This window comes from Equus przewalskii, chromosome 27 (genome assembly GCF_037783145.1).
Source record: "Equus przewalskii isolate Varuska chromosome 27, EquPr2, whole genome shotgun sequence".
Lineage (NCBI taxonomy): Eukaryota > Metazoa > Chordata > Mammalia > Perissodactyla > Equidae > Equus > Equus przewalskii.
In genome coordinates this window covers 39667858-39689200 of record NC_091857.1, presented here as the reverse complement: position 1 = coordinate 39689200, position 21343 = coordinate 39667858, and the positions used below count along the sequence as shown (strand labels likewise).

At 51.5% G+C, this 21343-nt stretch overlaps 4 protein-coding genes across 6 annotated transcripts in view; 2 read left to right on the top strand and 2 right to left on the bottom strand.

The window, feature by feature from the left end:
• LOC103543904 (keratin-associated protein 10-12-like) overlaps positions 1–18171 on the bottom strand; it is a 32495-nt gene extending 14324 nt beyond the window's left edge. The window contains exon 1 of one of the 2 annotated variants that reach the window (XM_070597838.1): positions 17335–18170. In XM_070597838.1, coding sequence (XP_070453939.1) covers positions 17335–18111 — 777 coding nt within the window. In that variant the 5' untranslated portion in view covers positions 18112–18170. Of the gene's footprint in view, positions 1–16864 lie in introns of those variants that run through there. The other variant, XM_008510752.2, reaches the window with a different exon arrangement.
• Positions 1–21343, top strand: part of TSPEAR (thrombospondin type laminin G domain and EAR repeats) — a 178884-nt gene that overhangs the window by 95239 nt on the left and 62302 nt on the right. The window lies entirely within an intron of this gene.
• Positions 1142–2631, bottom strand: LOC139079869 (keratin-associated protein 10-12-like). Its single transcript, XM_070597460.1, has one exon. The coding sequence runs from the start codon at positions 2556–2558 to the stop codon at positions 1584–1586; it is 975 nt and encodes a 324-aa protein (XP_070453561.1). The 5' UTR covers positions 2559–2631; the 3' UTR covers positions 1142–1583.
• LOC139079948 (keratin-associated protein 10-1-like) lies at positions 9926–11381 on the top strand. The gene has a single exon (XM_070597835.1). It carries the CDS (start codon positions 9974–9976, stop codon positions 11066–11068), a length of 1095 nt encoding a protein of 364 aa, XP_070453936.1. The 5' UTR covers positions 9926–9973; the 3' UTR covers positions 11069–11381.

The following is a 21343-nucleotide window of genomic DNA, read 5'->3' as shown; positions in this document are numbered from 1 at the left end:
GTAGTTTTTATAGAGGTGTTACAGCCATGGAGACAAAGTATTGCTTTGTGTTTTTGACCCTTAAATACGTATTATTCTGTTTGTATCGATCTGTGGCATGATTTTTTCCTTTTACTTAATGTTATGTGTTTGCGATTCACCCAGATCGATGTGTTTCCCGGCTCAGTCATTTTAACTGCTGTGTACTCTTCCTCTGGGTGTGTGCACTATGGTTTAACTGTCCATTCTCCTCTTGAAGGGCATTTAGATTATTGTTCTATTTAGATTTTTCAAACAATGCCATGAGATGCTCTGTGTGAGTCTCTCGTGCACGCATGTGAGATCTTCTCCAGGGGAGCCATCCCCAGGGTGTAGGGGGTCCCAAGACCCAACCTCTGCATCCCCAGGTTTGATGATTTGCTAGAACTCCTAGGACTCAGCATGCAGAGCTGGCTCAGTGCAGAGAGAAGACCCTTGGTGGGAGGTCGGGGACACCAGGCGCACCCTTCCAGAACCCCTGCCATGGAGTCATGCAGGACGCGCTTAACTCCCCAGCAAGGAGCCATGATAACACATGTGAGGTGTCGTCTACCAGGGAGCTCATCAGAGACCAGCGCCTGAGGTTTTTATGGAGGCTGGTCCTGTGGCCGCCTCTGCCTGGCATGTACCAAAATCCAGCCTCCTGGGGGCAGAGCAGGTGTCAGCACAAGTCGTGATGTTTGTACTAATGGTTTAGGCCCAGTGAGGCACTCTTCTCACTCAGTGGTGGGGACCCTGCACAAATGCGCGTTCCCAGATGCCAGCCAAGGGCCAGCCTTGTGAGCAGGGTCAAAGGTGGCCATCCCCGTCTGCTGTGCTAGCTCCTTCCTGCACAGGGCCCGTGGGTTCATCCTTCTGGAGTGGGGGCACTGCAGGCAGTCTGGGTTCAGGGAAGTCACCCCTGAAAGGTGGCCCCCCTCCCTGAGAGCAGGCATCGCTGTCAGATTATTCACCTTTTGTGTCCTTGAAAGTGTGTCCATCTCTTGGATATACATGTAGCCAGAGTGATGGGGGCATTTGAAGGGGTAGGAGCATAGTGGCCCCGGAGAGCTACCCAGGACCACCTTACGTGGGGGAGCGTCAGGCAGGGGTCTTGGTTATAAACAACAGGAATGAATTGTGGTTAAATTCATCAGGAAGGGAGTTTATTGGAAGGGACTGGCAGCTCACAGAACGAGGGGCAGGTAAAGAAACCAGCTCAGGAACCAGTGGAGGAGCCAGGGCCACACCGGGATCCAGTGGCAGCGATGGGAAACCCACTCCAAGTGGTTCATCTTCTCTGCTCCACTCCACGGGACCTTCAAAGGCCTGGGGGAGTCCGGGGCCTCGCTGGGTCTCTGCCAACCCAGGCTGGGGGCAGGGCACGTTGATTTGGGGAAAGTCAGTCCTTGAAGAAATGGGTGAGCTATTCTGTGGAGGACGACTGCACATGTGTGGCCAGGTGGCCACAAATGCCCACTGCAGGGGCCCACGAAGGGGGCTTGACAGCTGTTTTGGCTCTTGGTAAAGAATCCAGGGGCTGCAGATGGCAGTGAGCTCTCAAGCTTTGGGGTGGCTTTAATCACTCAGCAGCAGGACTTCTGGGCCGGGGCAGGGATGCAGCAGGCCACGCGGGAGCACGTGGGACGACAGAGCAGGGACACGCAGGAGGAGGGTCGGCACGTGGGGCGGCAGAGCAGGGACACGCAGGAGGCCGGGCGGCAGCAGCTGGGCTGGCAGGAGGTGGGGCCGCAGCAGGAGGGGACGGGCACGCAGCAGGCGGGCCTGCACACGGGGCGGCAGAGCAGGGACACGCAGGAGGAGGGTTTGCAGCAGGACGGGGGGCAGGGGCTGGGCTGGCAGCACGAGGGGGCTGGGCAGGGGGTGGCCTTGGAGCAGACGGGTGTGCAGGAGACGGGCACGCAGCAGGCCTGCTGGCAGGAGGAGGAGGTGCAGCAGGAGGGCTGGCAGCTAGACTGCTGGCAGCATGAGGGGCCTGAGCAGGGGGAGGCCTCAGAGCAGACAGGCACACAGCACACGGGCTTGCAGCAGACAGGGGTGCAGCAGACAGGGGTGCAGGAGACGGGCTCACAGCAGGCTTGCTGGCAAGGGGAGGAGGTGCAGCAGGAGCGCTGGCAGCTAGACTGCTGGCAGCATGAGGAGTCTGAGCAGGGGGAGGCCCCAGAGCAGACGGGCACACAGCACACGGGGGTGCAGGAGACAGGTGTGCAGCAGACGGGCACGCAGCAGGCCTGCTGGCAGGGGGAAGAGGTGCAGTAGGACAGCTGGCAGCTAGACTGCTGGCAGGACGAGGGCGTGCAGGAGCTGGTGCAGGCTGACTGGCAGGGGCTGCACACATAGCTGGCAGGGGTGCAGACGAGGCTCAGGCAGGGGGCCGGGGCGCAGCAGCTGGGGGCACAGCAGGGGGGCTCGCAGCAGCTCTCTGGGCCGTCGTCCACCAGCCAGGAGGAGTCGGGGCAGGAGTCCCAGGAACCGGGCTGGCAGACCCGGCTGCCATAGCTGAGGTCGCTGGAGCAGACGGACAGGGTGGAGGCGGCCATGGTGGGGCGGTGGGGCTGGAGGAGGGTCAAGCGTGTGTGTGTGTGTGTGTGTGTGCGGGAGAGGGGGTTGAGAGTGTGTGAGCTGCCTGGGGTGCTTTGGGCTTATATACATGTTGGGGTGTGTTGTCCCAGCGGGCGGCCCCCACGCCCGCCCTTCCTTGTTGCTGTTTGGAACCCTGAGAACTCTCATTAGGGCCCGTTTGTTTTCAGTCCTGGGAGATGTTGCTCAGCTAGAAACTCCTAGTGTATTTGGGGTCTGTTGACACTTCCTCAGCGACCTTTGGTCCAGAGCACAGCGTTGATGTAGAAAGGGTGTGTGTTGTCTACACATAGTGTGTCCTGGGTCTGCATTGGTGGCAGGAGAGTTCCGTCTCTCCCCGTCCTGACGGCCCTTTGCCGATACCTGGGATGGGTCTAGTGCACACCTGGGATGGGTCCAGTGCACACCTGGGATGGGTCCACTGCACACCTGGGATGGGTCCAGTGCACACCTGGGCACTCTGCTTGTCAGGGTGCCACGGCTTCCTGAGTGGCAGGCTGGAGAAGCCCAGGTCGAAGAGGCGCTGAGGCCAGGACACTTCCCACAGTGTCTCCCCTGCACTCTCTCTGGTACAGGGAGCTCCCCTGAGGGTGCAGGTGGCAAAGAGGAAAAGGTGTGACAGTCGGGCCATGGCACTTCCCATTTCCCTGGTGGGCAGCGCACACCCTGCCTTCTGCCCGACAGCTCAGCGAGGCCCCAGATCCTGCGGCTGTCCACAGCCTTGCCATCTCCATTTGCATTCACCGCACACCGCACAGCCACGAGTGTAAGCCAGAGCTGCCTGTCCATCTCCCCGCAGAAGGCACAGCCACGCAGCAAAGCTTCGTACAAATGCCAGGGATCGCTGTTGTGTTTCCTGTTGGTTTTTCTGATTGTTAACCGAACAATTTCTTGTGTCACCCCAGCCAGAGACCTGAAAGGTCACCCAGGCCTCTCCCTTCCTTCTGCAGATAATATCCAAGTAGCCGCCACATCATTTTGGTTCTCTCTGCTAAATATGTTTCAAATCCTCTCTGGTCCTTTTATTCCCAAGCATGGATTTATTCCCTATGTGGCAAATCTTCCCGTGAGCTGGAAACAGTACCAGGCTGGAGGATGTGAAGATGAACAGGTCGCAGCCCTGCCCTCTGCATCCCTGCCAGCCCAGGAGAGCTGGGCTCGTGGTACCCTGTGATGCAGTGATGACCGGGCACGGCACAGCATGCACTGGGCCCAGAGGGGTGGGGCCTGACCCAGGTGGGAGGGCTCTGGGGGCCTTTCTGGCAGAGTGCGATGCTCCTGCTAAGCCTAGGGCCTCGAATTTTCACCCTTCCCAGCCGTTTTGTTTCCAACACTGATTATCAGCCCAGGTCTCTCAACCCCTGGGATATTTATGAAAGGCAAGAAAAGGGTTCTAGGAATTCAATTGAATTTATATTTAGAGACACAAAAATAAGATAGATTTGAGCCTGGCCTCCTGTGCTCAGCTCCTGGCCCCTTGGGGGTATAGGAACTCATCACGGAGACTGGACAGGCATTAAAGAGAGAAAGAGAGGGAGAAGATATTTCTGCTTCCGTCTATGACTAGGTAGCTTGTGCCAGACATATACGCTTGCTGAGAATAACTTGAAAACCTGCATAAAATACAAAAACATCTGTTGAAAGCTTTTTGAAGGCTGCCGTTAAAACTAAGAATTGAGGGGCACACATTCTGGAGATGAGAAAGCTTCAGAGAGGTGAGCCAGCATCTCCAAATGGCTTTTCCCTTAAGAGCAACTGATGAATCTTCAATGGGGGGATGGCAAAAGGCTGCAACTGAAACGTATAGAAGCCAGCAGAGCTTCTAGAAATTTCATGGGGCTGGAGTAAATTACATGGGAATTTGTGACTGCAGAGGCAGCAAGGACTCATGGGGACAAGATCCTAGACAGATGGGAGGCACCAAGAAGAGCTCTAGAAGAGGAGGTTGAACCCTCAAGGCATTTGCCAGATTTTCATGCTCTGCAGGGAAGATGCTAAGAAGGCAAACAGAAAGCCACTAAAAAGCCAAGCACAGTTTTTGCAGCCTCATTACCGAGGAGTCAAAACCTGGAGTTAAGACCAGCCAAGGAGGAGTGGCTCTCAGTTGGGGTCTCTGGAGAGCTAAATCCTAGGAGTGGGGAAAAACAGACCCTACAGAGACCTCAACTCCCAGCTTCATGTCAATAAAGTGCCCTGCCTCTCAGCAGGCCGCCTGCCAGAGGGTGAGGTGAAACTCTCCAGAGAGGAAAGGCTCATTCAGAGCTGCTAGAATTTTTCATACACAACGTCAAACATGCAATCAAGAATTACAGTCATGCCAAGAAATACAGCCAAGAGACAGATAGACAATAGAAACAGACCCAGAGACGACACAGTGCTGGAGTTATCAGACATGGATTTTTAAAATAATTGTGATGAATATGCCCAAGAAAATAGATGTAATGATGGAGAGTTTTATCAAAAAACTGAAATACATAAAAAAGAAATGAGTAGAAATTCTAGAACTGAAAAAATATGACAATGGTATTTATGACCCGATAGATGGGTTTAATAACAGAATGGACGGCAGAGACGGGATTAGTGAACTGGAAGCTGTGAGCATCTAGGAAGAAGCTGGAGAGTAACAAGGAGGGAAGGTAATTGAATATGTGGTAGACCATGGGGAAGGAACTGCATATTTTTCTTATTGTTGGAGTCCCATCTGGGAGGAAAGAGAGAATGGGGGAATATTTGAAGAGAGAATGGTAAAGAGTTTTCCAAAACTAAGAGTCAAACTTCATATTCAAGTAATGGCATAAACCTTAAGAGAATAAACACTAAAGAAACCCACGTAGACATCATAATGAAACTCATGAAAACCAAAGACAAAGACAAATTGTTGAAAACAAGCAGAGGAGAAAGAAACATCAACCTCAAACTTGCAGCAATAAGACTTATAGTAGATATCCCAAAAGAGGAAAGCAAGAAGGCCTTGGCGTGGCATCGTTAAGGGGCTGAGAGAAAAGAACTGCAAACCTGGAATTCTAGCCCAGCGAAAGTACTGTTCAGAGATGAAGGCGGAACAGAACATCACCAGACAAACGAGAACTGGGCCCACTCAACACCAGAGGACCCACTGTGAAGGAAATATTGAAGGGGGCTTTTCAGGCAGGATGACTGAGTGACAGAAATGCAGGGAGAAACGAGGAGACTCTGAAAGGAAAAAGAAGAGGACAAATAGAGGTGAAAATTGACCTACATTTACAGTCACAATATTAGGATGATATAGATTCCCTTACAGTTTCTTGTGAGGTCTAGACCGTAAGTATCAATCAAATGCATGACAACATTAACAAGAAAAGGTGAGAAGGAAAAAAGGAGTTAAAGTGTTCTGAGGTCTTAGCGTGGCTTTGGAAGAGGTAAAAGTACTAAGTCTGCCTGAATAACCCAAGAAGGCGTGCTCTAATCTCTGGGGTGACCACCGAAAGAAGAGTAGAAACCATGTGTAACCAATAACAAGTAGAAAAGGGAAACTGAATAATAAAAACACTTGATTAATCTAAAGTAGTCACAAAGTAATTTTTAAAAAGGACGTGTTGGGACAAATAGAAAACATAATCAGATAGTAGATATAAACCCAATCATCAATAATTAAATTAACTATTAAGTATTAAATATTCCAATTTACAAATAAAGATTGTTAGTCTGGATTAAAAAAAGATGGGAAACCCCTGTGCCACTTAAAAGAGCTAGATCCCAAATATAAGGGCCCAGAAAGGTTGGAAGTAAAAAGCTGGAAAAGGCTATATCATGGAAACACTAAATAAAAACAGTTGGAGTGGCTTATTAGTACCAGATAAACTAGATTTTAAAGCAAGAAGCATTATTTGGGATAAAAACAGACATTCCAGAAAGCTGAAAAGGTCAACCCGCCAGGAAGCTGTAACAATTCTAAACGTGTATACATCCGATAACATAGCTTAAAACACAGAAATCAAAAACTGACAGGACTAAAAGGAGAAATAGAGAAAGGTAAAGTCATAGTTGGGGACATTAATACAGCTCTCTCAATAATTGATAGGAAAGGAGACAAAATAATCTCAGAATAGGAAAGGCTATTCTGAGTTTAGACATAAAAAAAAGGACTGGTAAATTTAATTACATAAATTCTTAAAAATTGCATGGGATAATACATCATTAACAAAGGCAAAAAACAGTATGGAAAATGTATCTGTCATGCATATCACAGAGAAAGAGCTAATCGATATCCAAAGAGTTCCCGCAGTTGCTAATAAATGCCGACAACATAAAAGAAAATGAACTAAAGGATGCAGAGAGACAACTGACAGAGAAACACAAAAGGTTCTTAAACATGAACATGTGTTCAACTCCGCTCGAAACGAGAGAAAACAAATGTATGACCACGTGGGATCATTTTTCGCATGTTAAGTGGGAAAGGATGAAAACTGTTGCTGCTGTGGACTCAGGTTAGGCAGGGAGGGGGCAGCTCAGCGTTGCTGGCCTGCTGTGGGATGTGGACGTGTCCAGAGCTCTGGAGGGCAATTTGCCATTATGCGTCAAAATTTAAAGCCTCATACCTTTGTGCCACAATCATTAGGCACTTATTCTACAGGTGTTCCTGAAAAGCCATGAGGTCTGTGCAAAAGCGTCACAGCGGTGAGCTTGTGCAATAATCTGTGACACAGACTGCAGGAGACAGACACTGGGTGGCCCACGCCCCCCACCTCCTGGTGTCCCGGGGCCATGTGCCCCCTGCCCCTTGAGTGTGGTCAGGACTCGCTACATGCTTACAGGCACAAAGACTGCAGCAAAGGCGATGGGATGCGCATGATTACATCATGTAAGATGGTAATCCTGGTCTGCGGGGAGACTCTCCTATGCTGTTGGTAGAGAAGCTTGTGAGCTGCCCATGGAGAGGGCCACATGGCAAGGATGTGAGGGTGGCCTCCAGGCAACAGCCAGCAAGAAACTGAGGCACTCATCAGACCACCTGCACGGAACTGAATTCTGACAAGAACCATGTGAGCTCGGAGGTGAATCCTTCATCGGTCAAGCCTTCAGATGACAGCCTGTGATGTGGCCCCACAGGGAAGCCAGTTCTGCTGCGCCTGAGCTCCTCACTCACAGAAACTGGGAGACAGCATGTGTACCAAAGCTTGTGGTGATTTGTTACACAGCAGAAGAAACAAACACACAGACCAGTGTGGAATTCTATGCAGCTGTAACCAAGAAAGAGAAATCTGTATGTATTCGTAGGAACGGAGCTCCACATTAAATTATATTTAAAAAAAAAAACATAGTGAGTAGAATATCATACAATTTGTATTTTAAAAATTTATGCACACAAAGACATTAGATATGTATAAATACATATGGAGAATAGATAGTACATAGGTACATAGATACATAGAATGATATACATAGTCAATCCTCATTATTCATGGTTTCTTCATTTGTGAATTCACCTACTCACTAAGATTTATTTGTAACCCCAAAATCAGTACCAGCAGTGCTTGAGTGGTCATTTGCAGACATGTGCAGAGCAGCCAAAAATCCGCGTCTCCTACGGCCCACGCTCCCAGCTGCAGTGGGACAAGGAGATGGTCGCCCTTGTTTCAGCTCTCAGTCTGTAAGTGTGTCCTTTTCCCAGTCTCTTTATGCCACATTTTACGCATTTTGGGGCTTTATGCTTCTGATTTTGCCGGTTAAAATGTCCCCCAACTAGAGCTGAGTAGCTGTCTAGTGTTCCTGAGCGAGACAAGGCTGTGACGGGCCTTACGGAGAAAATACGTTAGATGGGCCTCGTTCAGGAGTGAGTTATAGCGCTGCTGGCTGTGAGTCTAATGTTCAATGAGATGTGCATTAAATATATATTAAACAAAATGTCTTTGAACAGAAACACACATCAAACAGGGTTACGTATTGATCAGTTGATGAAAATGCGCCCGGAGGCTGGCAAGAACCCAGCCCCATGTTTCCCCCTGAGCCGCTGGGCCGGTGCTCGCCAGTTCAGGGTTCGTGCTGACTTTATAGAATACGATTGTGAGTAACGAGAATGGACTGCATGTGCAGGGGTGTGTGTGTGTGTGTGTGTGTGTGTGTGTGTATGTACACAGAGAGAGACAGAGAAACAGGGACACAGAGAGCGAGAGAGACGGGGAAGAGAGAGGCAGAGAGAGGCACAGGTTAGAGAGAAGACAAATGGGTGGAAGCAGCTGCTTCAAGAGAGGAGGGTGCTGGCAGGCAGGAGTGAAGAACACCTCTCCATGGCGACATTTCGTGCCTCTTTGCGTGTTCTGTGGTCCTTTGCTACTTAGTGACCCTGTGGGTTGTCTGGTGTCATGTGGGGAAGGCAGGTTGGGTATCTGGCCTGCAGGAGGTCTGGGTAAAGGCCGCTGGTCTCAGAGGAGAGGCCGGGCCGTCCAAACAGAGGAGGCTGCCCAAGGCGGGGACGAAGGCTGTGACGCCTCCGCGGTCCAGCCTGGGTGCTCCGCGTGGCTCACACCCGGGAGCCAGATGCCCAGGAAGCTGTCATCGTCCTGTGAGGGAAGGGAACCACACGATTTGCCCTAGAAGACAAAGTCCTTTGGTCTCCCAAGCTCAAGAAAGCAGGCAAGTGGACACAGAGACAGGAGGCCTTGGACAGAGGCACTGTGGTGATGAGACCTTAGGCCAAGAGCTTCGGGTCCTGTCACAGATGTGTGGCCCTGAGAGGGCATTGAATGCCCCTGGCCTCCAGGTTCCTCCTTCACAAGGTGGTAACCGTGCTGCATCCCCATGGAATGAGGTGCCTGAGCCACAAGGAGACACGTCCTTGTGCTAGCTGCCCGCAAAAGGAGGGATGCCGGGGGCGGCCCTGGCCGGTGACTGGACGAGCTCCCAGCACACCCAGGATGGCCCGAGGCACCACGGACACCCACCCTCCCCGAGCTCCCAGCACACCCAGGATGGCCCGAGGCACCACGGACAGCCACCCTCCCAGAGCTCCCAGCACACCCAGGATGGCCCGAGGCACCACGGACAGCCACCCTCCCAGAGCTCCCAGCACACCCAGGATGGCCCGAGGCACCACCGACACCCACCCTCCCCGGCTCTCAGAACCTGGGTCAGGACCCCGCCCATCCCCACTCCTCCTCCCGGGGCACACAGTGGGACACACTCCTGAGCCAAACAATGCCAGGAGATTTACGAGCTGGACAACATCACAGGCAAACAAACATCCCTGATGCCAGCCTGGGAGCCGGAACTGGAGCCTCGTGGGCCTGGGACTCAAGAGCCAAGAGGGGTATAAAAGTCCACGTTCCCGGGCACCGGGCACACTCATACACACACACACATACTCACACCTACCCTCCTCCAGCCCCACCGCCCCACCATGGCCGCCTCCACCCTGTCCGTCTGCTCCAGCGACCTCAGCTATGGCAGCCGGGTCTGCCAGCCCGGTGCCTGGGACTCCTGCCCCGACTCCTGGCAGGTGGACGACGGCCCAGAGAGCTGCTGCGAGCCCCCCTGCTGCGCCCCCAGCTGCTGCGTCCCGGCCCCCTGCCTGACCCTCATCTGCACCCCTGCCAGCTGTGTGTGCAGCCCCTGCCAGTCAGCCTGCACCAGCTCCTGCACGCCCTCGTGCTGCCAGCAGTCTAGCTGCCAGCCCTCATGCTGCACCTCCTCCCCCTGCCAGCAGGCCTGCTGCGTGCCCGTCTGCTGCACCCCTGTCTGCTGCAAGCCCGTGTGCTGTGTGCCTGTCTGCTCTGGGCCCTCCCTCTGCTCAGACTCCTCGTGCTGCCAGCAGTCTAGCTGCCAGCCCTCCTGCTGCACCTCCTCCCCCTGCCAGCAAGCCTGCTGCGAGCCCGTCTCCTGCGCCCCTGTGTGCTGTGTGCCCATCTGCGCAGGGCCCTCCCCCTGCTCAGACGCCTCCTGCTGCCAGCAGTCTAGCTGCCAGCCCTCCTGCTGCACCTCCTCCCCCTGCCAACAAGCCTGCTGCGAGCCCGTCTCCTGCACCCCTGTCTGCTGCACCCCTGTGTGCTGTGTGCCCGTCTGCTCTGGGGCCTCCCCCTGCTCAGACGCCTCCTGCTGCCAGCAGTCTAGCTGCCAGCCCTCCTGCTGCACCTCCTCCCCCTGCCAGCAGGCCTGCTGCGTGCCCGTCTCCTGCACACCCGTCTGCTCCAAGGCAACCCCCTGCCCAGCCCCCTCGTGCTGCCAGCCCAGCCCCTGCCCCCCGTCCTGCTGCAAACCCTCCTCCTGTGTGTCCCTCATCTGCCGCCCTGTGTGCAGGCCCGCCTGCTGCGTGCCCGTCCCCTCCTGCTGCGGCCCCGCCTCCTGCCAGCCCAGCTGCTGCCGCCCGGCCTCCTGCGTGTCCCTGCTCTGCCGCCCAAGGTGCCGACCCTCCTCCTGCGTGTCCCTGCTCTGTCGTCCCACGTGCTCCCGCGTGGCCCGCTGCAGCCCCGCCTCGGCCCAGAAGTCCTGCTGCTGACCGGGCACGTCCCCCAGGGCCAGCCGGGCTCCAGGTCCCACCCTGTGACCGTGGTCCTCCCAGTCCCCTCAGTCCAGTCCTGACCTGTTAGGTGGCTGCCCCCACCCAGGACAGGGTCCACCCAGGTGTCCTCTGACCTGACCTCTGCCTCCCAGGAACCCTGACGTCGCTGCTCCCCAGCTGCTGCCTCCAGGAGGCTCCTCCATCTGCCTCTGGGTCACCTGTCCTCTCCCAGGTGCTCTGCTCGGGTCACCTGTGGACTTTCAAGTGTCAGCCCCTCCTCGGCACCCAATAAACTCCCTTCCTCACCTGATGCGCTTCCTTCATCTGACACCTGAGGGTGGGGTTGGGGTGACACATGGTTCTGACCAGACATTGGTCTCCTCCAGCCACGAACATTTGTGAGAGTGAGTGACTGAGGAATCCCGAAGGGCAGTGGCGTCCCTCCTCTGGGCCGGGTCATCCAGTGGACCCGTGCTCTCACCCAGGAAGGTCAGTGCCTGCTCAGGCGGTGCTCAGCACTTCCCTGAGGCTGGTCACCTACAGACGTGTTGTGGTCTGGGGGTCTCAGGTCTCCTGGACCATTTCCACCCATGTCCCATCTGGGCAAACCAGACTCCCAGAGTCACCCGCCAGGAGGTCGTCCTGGGGACTCCACGCAGCACAGCTCCTCGGGGCCAGGGGTCACCCTTGTGGTCCATCTTCAGGTTCTACCCACTTAGCAGAGACGTGATGGAGGGAAGACGTGATGGAGGGAGAGAGGAGCTCCTGCAAGCTCACGGGAGTTAAGCGACTGATGTGGGAACAAAAGATTAAGGGGTGGGTGGCAGGACCTGCAGGATGCCGTGTCCTGGGCCTGCACCCCCACCCTGGCCCTCCTCTGGTGCTTCTAGATTCCATCTGGGAGTGGGAGGGACACAGGTGTCACTGCTGCAGGGCCTCCCCTGTGACCTGAACGCCCCATCAGGTCTGACGTGCCGAGGAGCCGTGGACAACAGCCCGCTCTGACGTGAGGACGACATTGGCCTCACGTGAGGGCGTACGTAGACAAGGGCACAAACATCCCAGGAAGATGACCCGCTGGGGCACTGGCCAGAGCTGTTGTAGGAAGTGGACCACTGTCCCCAGCCCATAAAGGGTCAGTCAATGATCAGCCCTCCCCGAGCTCAACACGTGGACCAGGAGCTGCCTCCCTGCCCGTGAGCCCCTCCCTCTTCCTGCGGCCTCTGTCCGTCGCCAGAACCCACAGAGGGAGCCCCTGCCATCCCCTGAGGGTCTCAGGCTTCTCCCCTGATCCACAGCCCCCTTCCGCCCCACGCTGCCTGCCCCACTTGCTGCATGTTCCTGAGCAAACTCCTGCCTTCCCCTTCGGACCAATCTTTCACCCACCACTTCTGTTTAAAATCAGCTTTGTTGAGGTACAATTTACATGTAACCGAACACATCCAATTTAATTATACAGTTTGATGAGGTTGCAAAAGATCTACATCCTGCAGCCTCCACCTATGTCAAGACATATAACGTTTCCTTCACGCCAAAGGTTCCCTCCCATCCCTCCCCAGTCACCAGCCTCCGCCCGTGGCCCCGGCAGCCACTGCTCTGCTGGGTTCCTATGGATTGGTCTTTTCTCCAGTTTCTCATGACGAGAATCACACAATGCGTACTCTTGGTGTCTGGCTTTGTGTGCTTGTCTCTTTTGTTGTATATATCCGTAGTTGATTTCTTTTTAGTTGCTGAGTAGTATTTCAGTGAATGGATATGCCGCCGTTGTTGACCTATTCACATGTGGAGTATACTTGGATTGTCTCCAGGTTTGGTGATTATGAAGCAAGCCACTGTAAACATCGCACTCAGCGTGTTTTCACTTCTCCTGGGTCAATCCCAAGGGGCAGGGATGCTGGGCCGTGTGGGAAGTGTCCCTCTGTAGGGGTATTTGCATTTCCCTGATGACTAATGATGGGATGGTCTCGTGTGCTTGTTGGCCATTTGTCTGTCTTCTTCAGTGAAGTGTCTGTTCAAAACCTCTGCCCATTTTCATCAGATCAGATTGTTTGTGTTCTTATTTCTAAATTGTCAGTGTTCTTTATATACTCTGGATACGCCACGCATCATATACATGTATCGCAAGTCTCTCCATCTGTGGCTAGCCTTTTCATTTTCTTACCAGCGCTTTTTGAAGAGCTGACATCTTTCATTTTGATTGAATCCAATCAGTCCGTTTTTTTTCGTTGGTGCTAAGAAATCTTTGCCTAAGCCCAAGGTCGCACAGATTTTGTCCTATTTTTACTTCTGAATACTTTATGGTTTTAACTTTATGTTTAGTTCTAGAATCCATTTCAAGTTAATTTTTGAATATACTGAGAGTTGTTCCAGAATCATTTGTTAGGGGAATATCCTTTCTCCCGGGTACCCTTGCCAAAAACTCTATTGACCATCTACGTGTGGATCTATCTCTAGACTCCCCGTTCTATTCCGTTCTTCCGTGTTTCTTATCACACCAATAACACAGTTTGACCAATGCGACTTTAAATTAAATCTTGAAATCAAGCAATGTCAGTTCTTCACTTCTGTTTTTCTTTTCCAAGATTGGTTGGCTAATCCAGATCCTTGACATTTCCATAGAAATTTTAGAATATATTTTAGAATGAGTTCACTCGTTTCTACAGAAAAGCCTGCTGGGATCTTGATTGGCATTGCATTAAATTTGTAGATGAATTTGGAAAGAATTGACATTTTAACAACGTTAAGTCTTTCAATTCATAAACATAAGGTCTCTCTAGTCATTTGCGGGTTTTTTTTTTCCAGCAATATTTTGTCATTTTTAGTACATAGACCTTGTACATATGTTGTTAAGTTTATGTATTATTTCATTTTTAATGCTTTAGTTATGGTATGTTCCATTTCATTTCCCGCTATTCAATGCTACTAGGTAGAAATACAACTGACCTTTGTATATTGACCTGGGATCCTGTAACCTTGCTAAATTTACTTACAAATTCTAATAGCTTTTTTCTATACTATTCCTTCCTTAGGATTTTCAGCAGTCAGGCCATTTGGGCTTGGCATTTTCTTTGTGGGGAAGTTAATTATGAATTCAATTTCTTTATTTGATAGAGGGCTGTTCAGGTGTTCTGATTCATCTTGTATTCATTTTAATAATTTATATCTTTCCAGTTATTTGCCTATTTCATCAAAGTTGTTGAATGTATCAGCATAAAATCAACATAAATGTATCCTTTATTGTTCTTTTAATGTCCGTAGAATCTGTGCTGATAACCCTTGTTCATTCCTGATATTTGTAATTTCTTTCTCTTTTTTTCTTGACTGGTAAAGCTAGAAATTTATCAATTTTATTGGTCTTTTCAAAAAATTAGATTTGGTTTCATTCATTTTTGCTCTTGTTTGTCCATTTTCTATTTGGTAGATTTCTACACTTGATTATTTTCTTCCCTCTGCTTATTTTTGAGTTCAACTTGTGCTTCTTTTTATAGCTTCTTAAGGTAGAAACTTAGATAATTGATTTCAGTTTTTCCTTCATTTCTAATATAACTTATTAAAGCTCTAGATTTCCCTCTATACACTGTATTAGCAGCATCCCACAAAGTTTATTTTCATTTTATTCCAAATATTTTCTAATTTCCATTGTGATGTCTTCTTTGACTCATGGATTATTTTGAAGCGTGTTGTTTAATTTCCTAACATTGGACAACTTTCCAGGTATCTTTCTGTTAATGATTTCTGATTCTTTTGTGGTCAAATAACATTCTCTGTATGATTTCAATCCTATTCAATACACTGAGACTTGTTTTATGGCCTAGCCTAAACTTATTTTGGTGAATGTTTCATACGCACTTGAAAAAAAAAAAGAGAATTCTACTCTTTGGGGAATGGTATAGTGTGTAAATGTTAATTAGGTCAGTTAGTTTATAGTGTTTTTCCATTTTTTATATACTTATAGATTTTATCAAATTCAGAAAATATTTGGCATTATCTCTTAAAATATTTTCCTGCCCTTCCTCCACCTATTTTCCCAGATACTCCAACTGTATGTATGTTAGACCACTTGCTATTGTCACTGAGGCTCTGTAATTTTTAATTTTTTTTCTCACTGTCCTCTGGTTTGGATAATTTCCATGGCCATGTCTTCGGGGTCACTGATCTTTCCTTCTGCAGTGTCTAATCTATGTTTAAGCTCATCTTTTTAATGTTTTATTATTGACGTTGTATGTTTCAGCCTTGGAGTTCTATTTAGTTCTCTTTTGTATCTTCCATTTCTCTCCTCATTATGTCCATGTTTTCCTTTAAATCTCTAAACACATTTACAGTGGTTGTTTCAACTTCCTTGTCTGCCAGCCCCATCAACTCTGTCATTTCTGGGTTTGCTTCTATAAAGGGTTTTATCTCTTGGGTACGGGTGACATTTTCCTCTTCTTCATGTGTCTAGTAATTTTTTATCAAATGCTGGACTTCTGTGAAACAATAATGTAACACTGCTGAACTCTGTGCTTTGTCTCCTTCCTTTAAAGACACTGGACTTTGTTCTGGCTGGCAGTTGCTACCTGTGGATGAGCCTGATGCTTCTGACGCTCCCGCACTTGTTTTTATCAGGACAGATCTAGAGAGGCCTTGGCTCTGGGGCGGGTTTAGTGCTGCTGTTCAGATGGGACTCTCCTGAGATCTGCACTAAATGCCTCTGGAGTTCAGCGAACTCACGCTGGTTGTCTGGAACTCTGATGTCACTCGGCCTTGGGTAAGCTCTTGTAATCGTTCACCTTGTGGCGCCACGCTTGTTCTTGTCCAGCCTCACGTGGCTCTGAGCTCTGAACGAACAGCTTAGGGAACCCCATGGAGCTTGTCTCTGTATCTCTCCCTCTTCTGTGTCTGCCCCACAAATCCCAGCTGCCTCAGGCTCCTGGGACGCTAGCTCCTGCCTCTTCAGTTCAGCAAAACCACTGTGCTGTGGGTGTTGCCCTCTGTGTGCTGCGACCTGGGAACTCTCTCAGCCTCTGGGCTGGGCGATCCCAGGACTCAACTCCTTTGTTTCCCTCCTCTTGGGGACCCACATTCTGCACTGCCAATTGTCAGTGTCTGAAAACAGGTGCTTCATATCTTTTGCCTCATTTTCCAATAAATTCAGGTGGGAGGATGAGTCAGGCCCATCGTGGCCCAGAGCCAGGTCTGACTCCTTGTTTTGAAAGCTCTGTTTCTCGTCCAGCCAATCCCCTGCTTCCCTCTCTGAACACTCACGTCTTCCCTGACTCTGAAACTGAGTCCACCTCCTTCCATTCTGGGAAGTGCTCTCGCTAAACTCAAGCCCAACCTGAGGCATATCTACTGCCCCGGGGACTGACGCATGCCGCCAACATTCTCCAAGTAGGGACTCGAAAAGTGGGTCCTAGAGAGACATGAGAAGCCTCAGCCTAACTTCTCTGGCGCTCTGAGCTCCATGAGAAACATCACCACGCCCCACTCCAGCTCAGGTTTGGTGGTGTCCTATTTGCACAGACCCCATGGTAAACAGGTCTGTGGAGAAGGAGAAGTTACAAGGTGAAATCGAGGGAAAGAACCATTCAGTGAATAACAGCACAGGAGGGTGAAGGATGAGCCAAAGGTGGCCCCAAATGGCCAAACGGCTGGAAAGCCCACTCCCGCACTCTGTCACCCCGTTGGGACCTCTGGGAGCCATAGGAAACCACACAAGGTCCTGCAGGACGGCAGAGTGTTGTGTACGGAGGGGAAACGTGGACGTGTGGTCAAGCTGAGGACTAACAAGAAAGACAGACGTCAATGGCTCACTCAGAGTCACGGGCGTTTATTGGTCACTTTGCTGACGTGCGTCCAGAGAAGGCTCAGGGTCACGGAGCTGAGGGGACAGAGACACCGTAGATGGAGGCGGAGCTGACTCTGAGGGGTGGTAGATATGGAGCGGGGGCCACTGCCATGAGGACTTCCTAGGAGCCCCCTCAAGGGCCACAGCATTGAGTATGGACGTCCCGGTCTTCCACAGCATCCAACTCAACAGCAGACTGGACCTCGGGCTCTAGGAAATGGTCTGAGTGCTGGAGCACTTCAGGATGTGGCAGTCAGCCTCCAGAGGGGACCTCACCCTGTCCTGGGTGGGGGCAGCCACCTAACAGGTCAGGACAGGACTGAGGGGGCTGAGAGGACCACAGTCGCGGGGTGGGACCTGGGGCCCGGCTGGCCCTGGGGGACGTGCCTGGTCAGTAGCAGGACTTCTGGGCTGAGGCGGGGCTGCAGCGGGCCACGCGGGAGCACGTGGGGCGGCAGAGCAGGGACACGCAGGAAGAGGGTCTGCACGTTGGGCGGCAGAGCAGGGACACGCAGGAGGCCGGGCGGCAGCAGCTGGGCTGGCAGGAGGCGGGGCCGCAGCAGGAGGAGACGGGCACGCAGCAGGCAGACCTGCACACGGGGCGGCAGATGAGGGACACGCAGGAGGAGGGTTTGCAGCAGGACGGGGGGCAGGGGCTGGGCTGGCAGCACGAGGGGGCTGGGCAGGGGGAGGCCTCAGAGCAGACGGGTGTGCAGGAGACGGGCACGCAGCAGGCCTGCTGGCAGGGGGAGGAGGTGCAGCAGGAGGGCTGGCAGCTAGACTGCTGGCAGCATGAGGAGTCTGAGCAGGGGGAGGCCCCAGAGCAGACAGACACACAGCACATGGGCTTGCAGCAGACAGGGGTGCAGCAGACAGGGGTGCAGGAGACGGGCACGCAGCAGGCCTGCTGGCAGGGGGAGGAGGCACAGCAGGAGGGCTGGCAGCTAGACTGCTGGCAGCATGAGGGTGTGCAGGAGCTGGTGCAGGCTGACTGGCAGGGGCTGCACACACAGCTGGCAGGGGTGCAGATGAGGCTCAGGCAGGGGGCCGGGACGCAGCAGCTGGGGGCACAGCAGGGGGGCTCGCAGCAGCTCTCTGGGCCGTCGTCCACCTGCCAGGAGGAGTCGGGGCAGGAGTCCCAGGAACCGGGCTGGCAGACCCGGCTGCCATAGCTGAGGTCGCTGGAGCAGACGGACAGGGTGGAGGCAGCCATGGTGGGGCGGTGGAGCTGGAGGAGGGAGGATCTAAGTGTGAGTGTGTGTGTGTGTGTGAATGTGTGAGGTGCTGGGGGCCATCTGGCTTTTATACCCCTCTAAGGCTGTGTTTTTCCCCCAGGCTCTCACCACGCCCTCCTTCCTCGTTGCTGTTGGGGCCGGGTCCTGCAGAACAAACAGAAGCTGTTTATTCCCTGGAGTCATTGCTCCGCTCCCAAAATTCTTCAAATTGACTCGGGGTGCCTTTCCTTGTTTTAGTCCTAGAAAGAAAACTTGGAGTGGAGTATGGCTTACTTGTTGTTCTAGCAGGAGTCATTGAGGGGCCCGGGCAGAGCTCATGTCTGTGGAGTGCCCCTGCTCAGGGGTTAGCTGCTGTGCATGCCCAGCTGAGTGAGCAAGGCCAGGTGCCTCTGTGGTTGGAAGGTTGGAGAAGAGGTTCACTTGGTTCCTAAACAGAGGTAGTGTGAGTCACGATTCGTGTGCAGCACTGTGTCAGTGTCCAAGGGCTGTCACAGCAAAGGCCCACAGGCAGGCCGGCTCGCTCGACACAAGTGTATTCTCTCCCAATTCTGGAGGCAGAAGTCCCGGATCCAGGTGTCGGCAGGCTGCTTCCTTCTGAGGCCGTGAGGGGGAGTCTGCTCCAGGCTCTCCCCCAGCTTCTGCTGGTTGTTGGCAGTCTGGCTTTCCTTGGCTTGTGGAATCTCACCCCCATCTCTACCTCCATCCTCACATGGCTTTCTCTCTGTGTGCGTGTCTGTCCACATTTCTCCTTTTTATAAGGGCCCCGGTCAGACGGGATTAAGGCCCACCCTCATGACCTCATTTTAACTTGATTACATCTGCAAAGACCCTATTTCCAAATAAGGTCACATTCACAGATTGGGGGAGTTCGGGCAGCAGCCTCATTTTAGGGACACAATTTAACCCATAACAGAAGCAGACCTAGTGCCAGAGTCTGGGACAGAAGGAAAAGTGGAGCAGGTCTCATTTCCCAGGACCCCGTCCGCAGCAGCCGGTGAAGGACAGGTGCAGGTGGCACATGGCATGACAGCTTCGGCAGCACACGCATGTCTTCTGCTTGTCTAGGCAGGGCTTGAGCTCACGGGATGATTTTTTTTTTTTAGTTTAGTTTATGGAATAATCGTAAAGAGAGTACAGAGAATTCACATAGGTCCCTGGCCCAGCTTCCTCTAGTGTTGACATCTTCGTAACCAGAGATCAATTGCCGATTCTTAGAAATCAGCCTCGGTGCATCGCCATTCACTCCAGGACAGACGGTGCTTGGGTTCACCAGTTCCTGTAAACGTCCTCCAGCTGTTCCAGGACCCCACGCTGCATTTGTCAGGCCTCCTTGGTGTCGTCTGGTTTGGGACAGTTGCTCAGTTTCCTTGTCCTTTGTAACCTTGACACTTTTGGGGAGCACTGGTCAGGTGTGTTGCAGCACGTCCCTCGATTTGGGTTTGTCTGCTGTTTTCCCGCGATTAGACTGGGGGCTGCCGTGTGTTGGGAAGAAGCCCCCAGGAGTCACATGTCCCGTGAAGCCCAATGTTGCTGAGTCTTGTCACTGGGGATATGACTATTTTTCCCTTTGTAATCACAAAGATTGGGGAGAGATTCTTTGTCTTGGCAAATATCTAGTTTCTGCTGAAATGTCTGCCCGCTGGCTTTGGCGCCCACCCTCTGGGAACTGTGCCTGCAGCCGCGGTCGCTGTGGTTACTGTGGTGGCCTCACGGTGATTTTCCCCTTCCACATTCCATCTCCATTTATTAATTCAAATTCTTCTGTAAGAAAGAGTTGTTCCTTCTCTTCCATTTATTTATTTGTTCGGTTATTTATTTCCATAAGGACCGAAGAATATTTATTTTATTGAGTTATACTGCGATATTATCGTGATCTTGTTGTTCAAATCATTCCAGCTTCCACCACTGGGAGCTCTTTCATTTGGCCCCTGGACCCCTTCAGCGTGCCTCCCCTCCCTGACTTCTCACATCTGCACGAAGGGCACAAACGTGCAAAGCTCCTCTTGAATTTTCCCTGTCACTTCCCTGGGATCACCTGCTTCTCCGAGGAGCCCTGGTTCCTTTTAGGGGGCGATGGCCTTTGGAAACCAAGATCAGGATCTGGGTGTGCTTGTTGCTCCTGGGGCCCCCGGTGGGTAGAGCAAGGAGGCCTGTGACGTCCACTGACACGCAGGGGACACATCTAGTCTTTCACCGTTAAGGATCATGTTAGCTGTGGTTTTTTCTAGTTCGGCTTTCTCAGGCTAAAACGTTCCTTTCCTTTGCTGAGGGATTTGTCATGAATGGATGTTGGATTTCATGGAATGCTTTCTATGCATCTGTTGAGATGATCATATAGTTTTCCTTTTAAGTCCATTAACACGGTGAATTACATTAATTGATTTTTTAAGCTTTTAATTTTGAAATAGTTATACATCCACAGGAAATTGAGAAGCTAGTACGGAAAGGTGCTTGACTGATTTTTGAATGTTGAAGCCGTCTTGAATTCCTGGATAAACCCCACTGGGTTGTGACGTGTTGTCCTTTTTAGACGTTGCTAGATTTGATGTGCTAATATTTTATTTGGGATTTTCGAGTCTGTATTCGTGAGGATATCGGCCTGTAGTTTCCTTTTATCGCATTGTCCTTGGTTTTGGTAATGCTGTCCTCAGGAAAGGAATTGGCAAGCGTCTGCTCCTTTTCTGTTTTCTACGAGAGATGGTGGAGAGTTGGCATTTGTCTTCTTTAAATCCTTGGTAGAATTTTCTAAGAAACCAGAGTTTTCTTTACCAGATATGGGACGTTCCAGTTTTCCGTTTCTTCCTTAACGAGTTTCAGCCATCTGTGCCTGTTGAGGAGCTGGTCCCTTTCATCTACGGTTTTGAATAGCCAGGCGTTGTGTGGTGCGTAAAGTTCCCTTATTAACATATTAATTCTTCAAAAATGTTTAGTAATATCCCATTTTTCCTTCTTGACATTGATAAACTTGTTTCTTCTCAGTTTTTTCCCCTGGTCCCTTCGTGGCTACAAGTGTGTCAATTTTCTTGATCTTCTCAAGGAACCAGCTTTGGTTTTGGGGACTTTTTCTTTTGTGTTCGGTTCCCTTGATTTCCGCCTTGTCCTTTTCTCTGCCTGCCGTGGGTTCCATTTGCTCTTCTTTTTCAAGTTTCTTCAGTCGAAGCTCAGATGGTTGATTTGATATTTTTCTTCTTCGCGAATGGCAGCATTTAG

Excerpts from the sequence above, each read along its gene's own strand:
- LOC139079948 (XM_070597835.1), top strand. The coding sequence starts at position 9,974 with ATGGCCGCCTCCACCCTGTCCGTCTGCTCCAGCGACCTCAGCTATGGC.
- LOC139079869 (XM_070597460.1), bottom strand. The coding sequence starts at position 2,558 with ATGGCCGCCTCCACCCTGTCCGTCTGCTCCAGCGACCTCAGCTATGGC.